The sequence below is a fragment of the Peromyscus maniculatus genome, chromosome 8 (genome assembly GCF_049852395.1).
Source record: "Peromyscus maniculatus bairdii isolate BWxNUB_F1_BW_parent chromosome 8, HU_Pman_BW_mat_3.1, whole genome shotgun sequence".
NCBI lineage: Eukaryota > Metazoa > Chordata > Mammalia > Rodentia > Cricetidae > Peromyscus > Peromyscus maniculatus.
The window spans coordinates 88,501,307-88,515,986 of NC_134859.1; the positions used below are offsets into that span (position 1 = coordinate 88,501,307).

General features: G+C 45.1%; 1 protein-coding gene across 10 annotated transcripts in view; it reads right to left on the reverse strand.

The window, feature by feature from the left end:
* Window positions 1-216: 216 nt before the first annotated feature.
* Brca1 (BRCA1 DNA repair associated) overlaps window positions 217-14,680 on the reverse strand; it is a 76,553-nt gene continuing 62,089 nt past the window's right edge. For 4 of the 10 annotated variants that reach the window (XM_042282853.2, XM_042282855.2, XM_076577668.1 and 1 more), the window contains 7 exons: window positions 14,385-14,462; window positions 13,856-13,896; window positions 9,313-9,393; window positions 5,355-5,409; window positions 2,640-2,713; window positions 2,424-2,484; window positions 220-1,444 (listed from right to left, as the gene is read on the reverse strand). In XM_042282853.2, the coding sequence (XP_042138787.1) occupies window positions 1,290-1,444; window positions 2,424-2,484; window positions 2,640-2,713; window positions 5,355-5,409; window positions 9,313-9,393; window positions 13,856-13,896; window positions 14,385-14,462 (545 nt within the window). In that variant the 3' untranslated portion in view covers window positions 220-1,289. Of the gene's footprint in view, window positions 1,445-2,423; window positions 2,485-2,639; window positions 2,714-5,354; window positions 5,410-9,312; window positions 9,394-13,855; window positions 13,897-14,384; window positions 14,463-14,680 lie in introns of all 10 variants that reach the window. The other 6 variants (XM_042282854.2, XM_076577669.1, XM_076577667.1 and 3 more) reach the window with 4 other exon arrangements.

Here is a 14,680-nt window from a genome sequence, read left to right on the forward strand (position 1 = left end):
AACTTTGATTTTTTGACATTTACTTATTCAGTTAGTTTTCATGTGCATACACAGGCCATGGCATGTGTATGTGTGGAGGTCAGAGGACAACTTGCAGGAGTCAGCTCTCTTTCTCTTATGTGGGTCCTGGGGCTTGAACACTGGCTGTCAGGTGTGGCAGCAGCACCTGACCCACTGAATCATCTTGCCAGGCCCCCCAAACAATCATTCTCAGTGAAAGTGTTTGCTATTCAGTTTATTTGCAGTATTAACAGCACAACATTTATATAACATACTTTGTACAATCAGGTCTCCCCTGCCCTTGCACACTGGGGGGCCAGGGAAGACCTAGTCCCTCCAACAGCTATAAACAGTCCAAGATAATGAGCTTATGAAAAATACGTCCTCTTCCTTCAGCAAACAAAATTATTTATGAAGCAGTATATGGTTCAGCAATAGGGAGCAAAAGGGAAAAATTACTTCAAAGCAGGCAACAGCTCCTTTCCTGGTGGGATCCATCGTTTACAGACATGAAATATTCATATCAGAGATCTTGGGTGTCAGGAGGAATGTGTTACTTCGCAGAGTTATAGCCAACACTTTGTTCTTCAGTTATGGGGCATTAGAAGGCTCTGCTGGACACTTGAAAAACTTCATATTCATACAGAATACATCATCTGTCTCTGGACTTCCTCAGTGTCCACTGACACCCAAGACTTGTCCAAGGGCTGTTCTGGTTTTCTTGGCGGCCGCTGGGTGGGGGTGGGGGTAGGGGTGGGGTGGGGGGGTGGGGTAGGGAAATATGGGTGTTGTTTGGTGCTGGGTATGGAGCCTTGAGCACTGATTTTAAGTCAAATCACAGACCTCAAGCAATTTCCCTGAGAGACTTGACTCTCGGTCTTTCTGAACATGAGATTTTATAAGAAACAAATTAGGACTACTAGCTATCACTCTTGAGTCAGGGTATTGTATAGCCCACACTGGCCTTGGACTCATGATACCCCTGTCTCTTCATGCCAAGGGCAGACCAGCCACTCTACCCTGTCTCTCCAAGAACAATATACCACGAATTAGCATCTTGTTCAAGTGGTGGGGTTTAAATAGACTTAAATTCTTCTCACGTGAAACACTTTTTATGCTCAAGACAGATTTCAAAGGGAGACTTAAATCAGAAAACCTTTAAGGGACCCTCACATAGGGAGATGCCTCCCCCTACCCCCAGGCTGATGCTTATAAAATACTTAGTACGTAGGATATGGAAGCACCCAGGAGTGAGATCCTCCCTGGGCATGGAAAGGTCACTTCTTAAACTAATCATTGGGGTCTTGTGGCTCGCTACAGTCATGGCCATGGGTGATATTCTGTACCAGGTAGGCATCCAAATCCTGACATCGGTAGACGGATATACTGTCCAACACCCAGTCCCACATCACCAGATGTGCCTCACACAGCTGCCCAATCTCTGCTGACAGAACACAAGTAGAGATAGGTGTCAAGTCATTCTTGCAGACCAGACTAATCAATCCACTCTGAGATCTGATCACATGAACCTTAGGGTTAATCAGGTGGGGAAGAAACTGGTGTTCTGAGGCAGCACTTCAGGGCCGCTGGAAACTGAAATAACACGAGCTTCAACCCGATACTAAAGAGAAGCCACTAAAGAGCAACACCATAAGCATGATCACCCGTGTGTACATGTACATGCACATACATGCACTTTGTTTTTTAAAGACAGGGTATCACTGTACAGTTCTGGCTGGCCTTGAACTTGACACACAGACCATATACTTGAACTCAAGAGACTGAACTGCCTCTGACACCCAAATGCTGAGATTAAAGGTGTTTGCCAACACCTTGGGCCTCATATATTACTTTTACAGCACAAAACAACAAGGACACCAAAAGGATGGCTCAGGGGGCAAAGGCACTTGTTGCAGAGTCTAACATTCTGAGTTTGAACCCCAGGACACACATGGTGGGCAGAGAAAAGCAACTTCTTTAAGTTATCCTACAACCTCCACACACACACACTTAGAAGTATGTGTGTAAAAGCACTTAGGAGGCTGAGGCAGAGGGACGGCCAAGTATTCGAGACCAGGCTGCATTACAAAGCAGGTCAACCGGAAAAAACAAAAAACAAAACAAAAAGAACAGGCCACGAAGGCTGCCAACACCTTTAATCCCAGCACTTGGGAGGCACAGGCAGGTAGAACTCATTGAGTTCCAAGATATAGTGGGTTCCAGGCCAGGCAGGGCTACAGTGAGACCATGCCTCAAAACAAAACCAAACAACAACAACAAACAAACAAACAAAGAAAAAAAGAAAAGAAAAAGCACCTGAGAACTAACTGTATTAGTCAAGTAAGCACCAGGTAACTAGTGAATCAAACCCACCCAACAGGACCTCAGAGGACATGAGTGCACAGTACACAGAGACACTTTACCAGGGCAGCCATTCTCTTCTGTCCAGGCACTTGGCTGTATGATCACAATTGGTTGAGAACCCTGCATCCCCAGGAAGAAAAAAAGAGTGTCAAAGCAGGGCTTTAGAAAAGTCACGCCCCACTTTCACACGGTCAGAGGACTAGAAAGAAAAGACTTCCCTCAATACGTTGATTGCTTATAGTTCCCAGGATCTTTAGGGAGGTCCGAAGACTTACTGTGTCTTGGGTCAGTGATGAAACCTCCTTCACCACGGAAGCTCCACACAGCTGTAGCATCTTCTCCAGCTCATCTGCAGAGGACGGACGTAAAACGATCATAGTGATCCACATACATACCCCATGCCCTCCACAGTCTTCCCTGGAGCAAACCTCCTCAGTGAGCAAGCTATTTTTTTTTCCTTAAAATATAGGAAACCCTAAAATTAGTATGGCTTCTAAGTTAATCTGCCTGCTCTGGTCATTAGCCTCAGGAAGATACTTGCTAGATATGGTTTTGTGTCTCCCAAATGAGACATGTTGAAAAAGAAATCCAAAATTTCCAATACTTTGCTAAATAGCTAGATACTACGTGTGAAACACTCATCTTTCTTCTTGCTTCTGCATCCTAATCGGTGTTGGTAACTTATAATCACAGCCACTGAGAGCGCCATTTTTGAAATGTGAAAAGATGGGAAGGTATTTCATCCAGTGTGTGTGTGTGTGTGTGTGTGTGTGTGTGTGTGCGTGCTAAAACAACACGTTCTCCTGGCCAGAGACCCAGCATATCATTAGGAAAGGTCACATGCTGAGCTAGAATCCACATATCTGGGAATGAATATCAGAAGAATTTGGGCCTAAGAATCAGCAGCACTGATCTATCTAGGCTTCTTTGGATGTACCCCCCGCCCCCCAAGACAGGGTTTCTTTGTGTAGTTTTGGTGCCTGTCCTGGATCTTGGTCTGTAGACCAGGCTGGCCTTGTAGATGTACTCCTGCCTGCCAGCCTGCCTGAACTAAGGCTTAGCCCTTAGCCCTTCCTCCAATAACATTCACTAGAGTCCCTGGCTTTCACTATATTAAAAGCTGGACACCTCTAATTCCAGCATTCAGGAGGCAGAGGCAGGTAGATCTCTGTGAGTTTGAGGACAGCCAGGACTACAAACAGAAATCCTGTCTCAGAGAAAACAAAACAAAACAAACCCCCCCAAAATAAAAAACCATAGAGAAATCATTGACTGGCATTTGAAAATTTCTAAAACCCCAATCAATAACCAGTAAAGAATGAAGCAGAATTATAATGCCAGGCCACCTTGCTACCGTTCATCTGCTTATGACCAGATACTAAGGCAGAGGTTTTCAACCACAGGTCGCGACTCCTTAGGGGGAGGAATCCAGTGACCCTTTCACGGGGGCCAAATATCAGATATTTACATTATGCTACACAACAGTAGCAAAATTAGTTATGAAATAATCTTGTTATTAAACACAGGAACTGTGTTAAAGGGCACAGCCTAAGGAAGGACGAGAGCCGCTTCTGCTACGCCACAGGACTCCAGTCCCTGGAGCTGAAGCGAAGCACAGAGAAGGGGGACACTCTCATTTTGAAGAGAACTAACCAAATCTGCACCTGGACAAGCTACCCCCCCCCCCCCGCCCCGCCCCACAGGGTTTCTCTGTAGTTTTGGTACCTGCCCTGGATCTCGTTCTGCAGATCAGGCTGGCTGGACAAGGGCTTTGGATATGCAAGAGTAGAGCATAGCGGTTGTTAACTGTTTTGAGCCAGGGTGTCAGGGAGCCCAAGCTGGTGGTGAACTCTCCATGTACTCAAGGATAAACCAGACTGCTGATCCTCCTGCTTCTACCTCCTAAGCTTGGATCACAGGCTTACGTCACCAAGTCCAGCTTCAAAGCAGTTTAACTGTCACATATTTAACATTAAACTGAACTACAAATATTCATCATGAGCCTCCCTTTCCTCTGGCCTGTGCATCGCCCAGGCCATAAAACTTCTGTATTAAATGAAGGTGGTCCAGGAAGAAGAGAACTCTTCTTGACACTTAGGAACTCTAGGTTCTTGTGGTTTGTTTTTCAGGAAATGGTTTCTCTGCGTAGCAGCCCTGGCTGTCCTGGAACTCACTTTGTAGACCAGGCTGGCCTTGAAGATCCGCCTGCCTCTGCCTCCTAAGTGCTGGGATTAAAGGCTTTGTGCCACCACCGCCTGGTTTTTGAGATAGGGTTCTCACCACTTAGCCCTGGCTGGCCTCAAACTCAAAATGCTGGGATTAAAGGCATGTGCCAAGGACTGGAGAGATGGCTCAGTGGTTAAGAGCGCTGACTGGTCTTGCAGAGGTCCTGGGTTTGGTTCCAAGCACCCACAAGGTGGCTTACAACCATCCAGATCTAGGAGACGTGACTCCTTCTTCTGACCTCTGTGAGCTCCTGGCACACAAGTGGTACATATACATATGTGCAGACAAACATCCTTTCACATAAAAATAAAAACACAGTTCTTAAGAGGGCGTGATAGCACAGAGATAGGTGAATTCTGGGTTCAAGGCCAGCCTGGTCTACACACCAAGTTTCAGGACGGCCAGGACTACACAGAGATACTTTCTCAAATAGAAAACAAACAAAATCTAACAAATGAATGCACCTACAGCAACAAGGGCCTGTGCTGCCATACCCGGCAAAGCCTAGGTTGTTCTGGTCCCTGCTACCCTTCTTTAGTCCAAGTGAGCCATTACAGAAGCTCTATGCCACACAAGCACAGAATACGGCATCTTCCCTGAGCTCCTGGGAAGTTTATGCTCATCTGTTTGGAGAATGGTTGAGAAACAAAGTAACCCTACAACATCTGACCAATCTGAAACCTCCACATAGGTTGACCCTGTCTGTACTACTGTTATATAAGAAAGGCTGGTTCTGTAACTCCACAGCCCTCCCAGGCTCTTACCTTTGGGCATGTTGGTGAAGGGCTCACAACAACAGATTTTTAGGCCTCTGAAGAGCTGTAAGAGAAGAGATGGCGTGCAGAGAAAAAGAGTACATGCCACATGAGTACAGGTGCCCAAGGGGGCCAGAAGAGCACACCAGAGCTTCTGGAGCTAGGGTTACTGGCAGTTGTGAGTTGCCCAATGTGGGGGCTGGGAACCAAAAGCAGGTCTTTTGAATGAGCAGCAAGCACTAACCACTGAGCTGCCTCTCCAGTCTCTCTCCCCTTTCTGTGAGACAGGATCTTACATAGGCCAGGTAGCCTCAAACTTATAATATAGGTTGGCCTTGAACTTCTGATTGTCTTGCTTCCACCTCTCAAATGCTGGGATAACAGAAATTTACCACCTTGCCCAGAGTTTGGGTTTTTATAAATAGAGAAGCCCTGAAATGGAAGAACTGTTTTTTTACCACTTGACAATTTCTGTGCTCCTTCCCAGAGACAATCAGTTCGATATTCTGAACTGAATTTGGATTTTTTTTAAAAAGACTTATTAGGTAAACAGTGTTCTGCCTATATGCCAGAAGAAGGGTGGCTGGGAATTGAACTCATGACCTCTGGAAGAGCAGCCAGTGCTCTTAAACTCTGAGCCATCTCTCTCCAGGCCCTGATTTCAGATTTTATTGAATTATGAACTATCTACATTCTAGAGTCACTCTTTTTTTTTTTTTTTTTTAAATTTATTTATTATATATACAGTGTTCTGTCTGCATGTATTCCTGCAGGCCAGAAGAGGGCTCCAGATCTCATTACAGATGGTTGTGAGCCACCATGTGGTTGCTGGGAACTGAACTCAGGACCTTTGGAAGAGCAGCCCAGTGCTCTTAACCTCTGAGCCATCTCTCCAGCCCCCAGAGTCACTCTTAAAAACAAAACATTACATTCACCATATGTCCAAGTGCCTACAAGTGCCCAGGCCAGAAGGTGTCAGATTTCCTGGTGCTGATGTTACAGGCAGTTGTGAGATACCCAGTGTGGATGCTGGGAAGAGCAGGAAGTCTCTTAATCTCTGAGTCCTCTCTCTAGCCCCTATAGTCATTCTCTGTCATTTAAGGCATGAACGTCCTATCTTGTTCCCAGTCAGGTCCAGGCTCATGCTTGGTGACCCTGGCAAAGTGATTTTACTTTTTGTCAGATACGAGGAAAATAAACCAAACATGAACAATCCACTAGTCCTTCTTTACATCGAACGGCAAGAACTTCAAGGCTATTGGATGATGTCTGATGTTGCCCTGGCCGGCCAGCCGGCCAGCAGTCTCATCTGCACACTCCCCCTTCCCTCCTAGTCCAGTGTCCCTTCCGTCTTTCACACTGCGGTGACAACAGCCACTGCATCTTCAGGTGACCTGGACATTTTAGTATCTGCTCAAAGCTTTCACCCAGCTGGCCCCAACATCTGGTTTTCTGATGACACAGAATCGGCAGAAACATATCCTCCTAAGGAGAAATGTAATTACAGTGGCCGTCAGTGCTGCCCAGAGAACTTTCTGTGACACTGGCAATGTCCTGTATCTGGTCTCGTAAAGTAGCGAGCCATAGACGTGTGAGGTTGTTAGGTAAGTGCAATGTGGTTAGCGTGAGTGAGGAACTGAACTTCTGAACTTTTTTTTTTTTCTGAGACAGGGCTTCTCTGTGAATCCCTGGCTGTCCTCGAACTCACAGAGATCCACCTGCCTCTGCTCCCCAGTGCTGGGATTAAAGGTGTGCGCCACCACTGCCTGGCTTGAACTTCATTTTTAATCAAGCTCAGAACAGCCCTGTGTGTCTAGTAACAACCGTGTTACATAGTCCAAATTCTCATGTGTACACCGGCGTGAGTTCTCAGGAAGGGCTTCAAGACACCATTCTAAAGAAACCTACATTTTGCCAGTTATTAATATTTTTCTGTCGATACAGGATCTTAACCTGTAGTCCAGGCCTCAAATTCACAATGCTCCCATCCTAGCCTTGAGTGCTGGGACTATAAAGGAGTGCCAGCAGGCCTAGTGTGGACGGATGGATTTTCAGATATCATTTGAGTAACTCATTCTTTTGACCATCTTCCCATCCTGTTATGACACGAAAGAAAACTGACTCGTTCGGCTGAGACAGACGATGGCTCCACTGGAATGGCTTCACCCCACATGACCGGCAGAGAAGAGGGCAGCAGGCAAACCAGCTACTGTTGGAAACGACAGTTCCCACTTCTGCTCTCTCCCTATCTGGAAGAATAAAATGGATCCCCGATGTGTTGACAGGACCTAGATGCTCACTAAAAGTCCCCTTCAGGCAGCCAGCTGGAGCCAAATGCTGCCTTGAGAAATATAAAACATCAGGAATTTTCATATCCAGGCGAACACTGATGAGTGTCTAGTTATGAGATAAGGACTCCAAAGCTTCACCTCTACAAATACATTTCTTTGTGAAAATACTGCAGTGGCATTCTCGTATCTTCTAAATGTCATTCCTCTGCCCAAGCTGTTTCCACCACTGCTATCCTGAATGTAAGAGAAATCCCGAAGCACTGGGGTTTCCTGTAAGGAAGGAGGGACCCGGTGCTAATTCTGCATGGCTCCCAGCTGGGTAAGAACATACAGCTGGCTCATAGACAACACCTTTGGAGGAAAGGGAAAAGTAAAGTAGCGAGCAGCTTTTCTTGGCATCTGCAACAGTTACTTGATAGGCTCAGAGTAAGGGTGGGCCGATCCCAGGGTTCAGAACTCCAGGCTTGGTTTGTGATCCGGTCCAAAGCAGTTTTCCTTTGAAAAACCGACCTTACTGGTCTCCTCTCAAGTTTCTGCAGAGGAACAGAAGGTGCCCCGCATGGGAATGTTCTGAAACACCTGCTGGTGCACACTTGAAAGAGAAGAAAAGCAGCCTGGAACACAAGCACTTACCCAGTAACCTGGGGAAGCAGTTGGCTCAGGCCTGCCAGGCAGGTGTGAAATCTTGTGAAGACTTCTTCCTGCAAGGAGGATGCAGTTCTGGCTGCACCATCTGCGATGACATGCTGGACAGAGCCATCGAGTCCTGCTCTTACTTGCAAAGTTGTTGGGGCAATCTGTTTTTCACCGGCAAAGCCACCTACACTTGTGAATTGAGATCTGGAGCTCGACTGCCTGGGTTTAGCTTCTTCCATCACTCACCAGCTAAGAGACCCCGGGGACCTTAACCTATCTGAACCTCAATTTCCTCATGCGAAAAATAGAGGTGATGCTGGTAGTGAGGGGGAGGCCATAAAGGAGGAACAGAGGTAGCAAGGTTGGGAGTTGAGAGAAAGAACCATGAAAACACACTTGTTTTAAAATGTCCTAGTGGCCAGGCGGTGGTATACATCCCAGTGCTCTAAAATTGTTGATCATGAGTCACTTGCGTTCTGTGTCCACAGCTGTCCCATGCACACCCTGCTCACAGCACTTACTGTGCCCCTCAGAGAAAAGACCACGGGGAAGCAAGAAGAGCAAAAGGTTTAGGTCACGTCGTTGAGTTGTTGTTTTTTTTTTTTTTTTTTTTTAATTTTATTTATTTATTTTTTTTATTTTTAGAGATAGGGTTTTTTTGTGTCGCCCTGGTTGTCCTGGAACTCACTCTGTAGACCAGGCTGGCCTTGAACTCGGAGAGCCACCTACTTTTGTTTCCCAAGTGCAAGAGGGGGGGATTAAAGGCGTGCACCACTACTGCCTTAGATTCCCATCTAAACTCCATCACGATCAGCTGAGATCTCAACCGCAGCCTGGAACCTAAATTACAACCAGCACTCTAAGCCTTATGGGGCAGAGGCAATCTCTGCCGTGTTGGGCTGAGAGAACAAACACTGTCTCCATCACACAGCCAGAGCACAGGCATGCGATGTGCCTTACCAGGTAAAGATCAATCTCACCACAGCAGCTGGCTGCAGAGCCCTAGGCGGGGTTTCGGTGACACACGAGAGGGACTTTACCTTTTCCTGGGATTCTCTGGATCGCTTTGGACCTTGGTGGTTCCTCCCAGTCACCACATCTCCTTTGACTTCAAATTCATGCTGAAACCAAACACAGAACTGTCATCAGCCGTGGAGAGATGACCCAGCTGTGAAGAGCGTACACGCATCTCGCAGAGGACCAGAGTTTGGTTCCTAGTTTCCATATCTGGTTGCTCACAACCACCTATAACTCCAGTTCCAAGGGGAACTGACACAGGCTTACACACACACACACACACACACACACACACACACACACACACAATTAAAATGAAAAATTGGGCCATGTGGCTGAGTACCATGTACCAGCCAGGACTTTCATGAAACCTTGTTTTCTCTCTCTGTCTGTCTGTCTGTCTCTCTTTCTCTCTCGACAAGGCTATGCAACCTGGCTAGCCTAGAACAGTTCCAGGACAGGCTCCAAAGCTACACAGAGAAACCCAGCCTTGAAAAAAAACACACACACAAAAAATCCACTCTTATTTTTTATTTTATGTGTATGAGTGTTTTGCTTGCATGTATGTATGTGTACATGTGTACCATACTCATGCATGGTACCCAGAGATTAGATCCCCTTGAACTGGAGTTACAGATAGCTGTGAGAATCCATGAGGCTGCTGGACTAAAACCCTGGTTCTTAGCCGGGTGTGGTGGCGGCCTTTAATCCTAGCACTCGGAGGCAGAGTCAGGCGGATCTCTGAGTTTGAGGCCAGCCTGGTCTACAGAGCAAGTTCCAGGACAGCCAGGGCTACATAGAGAAACCCTGTCTTGAAAAACCACCATCAACAAAACAAACAAACCAAAACAAAACACAAAAAACTCTGATTCCTTGGAAGAATAGCAAATGCTCTTACCCACTGACTGCTCTTTGAATTGACCCAGGTTCAATTCCCAGCACTCACAACTGTCTGTAACTCCAGTTCCAGGGGATCCGACACCCTCACACAGACATACATGCAGGCAAAAACACCAATGCATGTAAAATAAAAATAAATAAACCATTAAAAAAAACTAAAACCCAAACCAAGCAAACTCAAGAAAACAAAAGCCCCAAACACACAAAACACTGTGACCAGAGAAAGGAAAGCCACATTCATTGAAGTACTTTATGTATTCAGAATCACCAGCTTTAACCAAAGATAAGGATTTTTTTTTTCCTGTTTTTTTCGAGACAGGGTTTCTCTGTGTAGCTTTGGAGCTTTCCTGGAACTCACTCTGTAGACCAGGCTGGCCTAGAACTCACAGAGATCCGACTGCCTCTGTCTCCCAAGTACTGGGATTAAAAAAATATTGTTATTCTATGGGCTAGATATGATGACTAGGACCTCAGTTGCTAAAGTCAATGAATCAGAGCCAAGTTTTTATTTAGCTATTTAGTTAGTGTGTGGCACACGTGTAGACATTGGAGGACAACTGGCTGAGGCTGGCTCTCTCCATCCACCGTGTGGGTCCTGAGGTTTGTCAAGCTTGGCAGCTAGTGTCTTTACCTAACGAAGTCACCTCAACAGCCGAAAGCGAATCTTTGTTGAAATTACCAATCAGCTTTCATCTCACTGGGACTTGATTTTTTTAAAAATGTATTTTAATTTCTAACATCTATCTCTTCTCAAAGCATTCACTTAGCATTTAGATAAAACCACTAACGCTGTGCTGTTCTAAGGATAACTGGAGGATTCTGGATCACATAAATCAATCGTATATTGTCATCTGAAGAAATCAGGGCTTTCTCGAGTTCTGTTGAAAGATTTACAGTTAATGAAGTCAAAATAGTAAGACGAGGCCAGTGAGACAGCTCAGCAGGTAAAGGTTCCTGCCACGAAGACTGACAACCGGAGTCCCCACCAGAACCCATATAAAGGTAGCAGACACCACAGAGTTGTCCTCTGATCTCCACACAAACGCTTTCATACACATGCACGCATAAAATTTAAAGGATACAACACACATTTAATGTTCTGAAGAAACTCCAGTGTTTTTCATAGTAACTATTTTGATAAGAAGATAAAGAATAATGGGCCTGGGAGTTTGGAGTTTTGGGGAAGAATGCTTGGAAGCCACTGTGAGGGAAACTCAGATGGTAGGGAAGACTTGCTGAACATTGTTGGATATTGAGAACCCAGGCAAGGGGCCAGAGAGTGGGTAAGGCTCTTGCTGCCAATCTTGACACCCGGAGTTTGTTCCTCAGACTCCACATGGCAGGAGGGAGCCAACTTCCGATGCCTGCACGTTTTCCTTTGACCTCCACACGTGCCAAGGCACACACCTTCCCCACAATAAATAAAGTCAAACAAACCCCCAAATAGAAAACCTCTCCATGCTTCCAATTATCCTAAGAATAAAACTCAAAGTATTACTGTGGTTTAACACAAAATCTTACCTGATCTAGCCCTTGTCTTTGATTTCTTACCTCTCACCTAATCTGTGCCCCTACACAAAATTCACCAATTCTCTATCTTCAACTATAATGGTCTAGTTTTCTTTAAAAAAAAAAAAAAGAAAAAAAAAAAAAAAAAAAAAAAAACCAAACTCACTCCTACATCCAGATCTATTGTTTGTTTTTTTCAAGACAGTGTTTTTTCTGTGTAGCTTTGGTGCCTGTCCTGGAACTTATGTTTGACCAGGCTGGCCTTGAACTCAGAGATCTGCCTGCCTCTGCATCCCACGTGCTGGGATTAAAGGCGTGCACCATCACCACCTGGTTGTTGTTGTTGTTGTTATTATTATTTTTCAAGACAGGGTTTCTCTGTGTAGCCCTGCTGTCTTGGAACTTGCAGTGGAACAATCTTTTTATATACTATAAGCTATTGGCTAAGCATCTATAATAAATATTAAGTCTCTGTCTGGTTAGTCATTTGGGAGCCAGTGGGAGCTCTGTAGAGAAGGCTGGCCTCGAACTCACAGAGATTCATGTGCCTCTGCCTCTGAAGTGCTGGGATTTAAGGTGTGTGCCACCACACCAGATTACAACCAGATCCTTACGCTTTCTGATCTGACCTATAAGAGTTGTTCTCTACATTCCTCAAAGAGAATTCTCGTTATTTAGGTCCCAGCTCAGTCGTTTGAGAAAGACTTTGCCTGGCCTCTGTAGCTGAGGTAGGTAACCCTTGACTCCAGACAATTGCTAGTCTGTTGTCCATCAAAGCATTTATTGGTATATGAAATTCATCTATTTATTGTGTATCTCCCCTTACTAGGGCATACACCATTCCAGAATAGGGAGTTGGTCATTCTTGCTTACTGTGGTATTATTCCTAGTAATCAACACTTAGAAGGCTCCCGTGAACAGTCACTAAATGAAATTAAAATCAACAAGAGTCACTGAATTAGAACATACTGAGCAGTGTGTAAAGTTTTAGCAGAGTCCACTAATTTTGTTTGTATGATGTCATCATCAGCTCTCTGCTGAACTTCTAGAATTATTCTTCCTCCTACCTGCTTACTATTTATTTCTCATTGTTCTTAGTATCATAAAAAAAGCAGCATTTCTTGGAAGGAGGTCAATTTCTAAACAGATACATCAGCACATTAATTTTTTTTTCCCCTGACACAGGGTCTGAGGTAGCTTCTGCTGGCTTTGAACTCATCATGTAATTTAAGGATTTAAGGATTTTTTTTCTTGACAGGGTTTCTCTGTGTAGCCCTAACAGTCCTGGAACTCTCTGTAGACCAGGCTGGTCTTGAACTCAGAGATCCTCCTGCCTCTGCCTCCTGAGTGTTGGGATCAAAGGCATGTGCCACCACCACGCGGCTGTAATTCATATTTATGAGGTGCTGGGGATCAAACCCAGGGCTTCATGCATGTTAAACAAGAACAAACTAAGCCCATCCCTACCTAAAGTATTTTTCTTTAACAATGTTGAATAACTAGCTTCCTACAAAGGTGTACACTAAAGAGGCAGGAGGAGTTTGGTGTGGTGGAACACACCTAAACCCCATCATCCTAATACTGGGGAGGGACAGAGGCAGATTAGGAGTTCCAGACCATTCCAAGATATGAGACTCAAAAAAAGGCTGGGGAGGCTGTTTCTGATTATTTATTTATTTAAAAAAAAAAAAAGCCAGGCTCAGGAAGGTGGCGGCAGCACACGCCTTTAATCGCAGTACTCAGGAGGCAGAGACGTGGCTCTCTGTAAGTTAGAGGCCAGCCTGATCTTCAAAGTAAGTTGCAGGACAGCCAGAGCTGTTACACAGAGAAACCCTGTCTTGAAAAACAAAAACAAAAAGACAGGCTCTTGTTATGTAGTCAGTCAGGCCTCAAACTCCCGAGTATCAGTACTACAGATATAGATCATCTCATCTGGCTCTGGAGGTGGCTCATTATTTGTTCCTATGAATCTTTATTTTGCACAGTCCTTTCCTTCTCCAAAGAAGACTCTTTCTCACTCTAGAATGAGTAAGAATGGCATTTCCCGGCCTGCACTGCATCACTCTCAATGCCCCCCCATTGAGGAAAAGATGTGTCTATAAGGGAGAAGGAACACCAACATCAAGTGTCTCTGATTAGTTCGTATCAACTACCTACCACATCCAGAAGTTTTCTTTCTTGAATAGACCGGATCACCCCTGGAGAGAACACAGAAAAGTAAGTCACGGAGAATAGAACAACAGGTTCCTTTTGTGGAGGTGGGAAGTCCAGCGATTCACAGGAGAATGGACTCTTTAATAAGCCTGTGGCAGATTTCCTTCTGGAGACAGCTGCTGCTTCATTTAAACATTATAAAAGTGCTGCTGTACATGGATTCCTGCCTACTATGAAATAAATCCCTGTTCCTATGCTAACACTGCTAAGAGAAGATCAGATCCCATTAGTTAGAAATCCACTTTCCCAACACCACCAGCCTATCTGAACAAAGCCATATGCATTTAAAGACAAAGCTAGTGTTATGTTAAAGACCTTTTGGTAACTCAGACTCATATGCATTTAAAGACAAAGCTAGTGTTATGTTAAAGACCTTTTGGTAACTCAGACTCAGCATCAGCAGAAACCTCAGGTGTTAAAATGCAATTCTGAGGTGTTAAAGGGAGGAGCAGACACACTGAGCTGTACTTACATGAATAACTAACTATCCATTTTCCTCCTGCAATTCCCAGAAAATATTTCAGTGTCCGTTCACACACAAGCTCAGCATCTGCAGAATGAAAAACACCCAAAGGGTTAGAAAGACAGAAGTAGGCGGTGTTGCCCAAGAAACTGGAGCCCAGCTCTTGCTCTCAAGATCAACCTGGAACTGTGACTCCAGTACCCCTTGAGATAACATCAGAAGCCAGAAGCATCACGAACGATAACTATCAGGAGTGGGCTTTTGGAAGCCTGGAAGACGCAGATGCCATGTTAGGACCAGAGGAA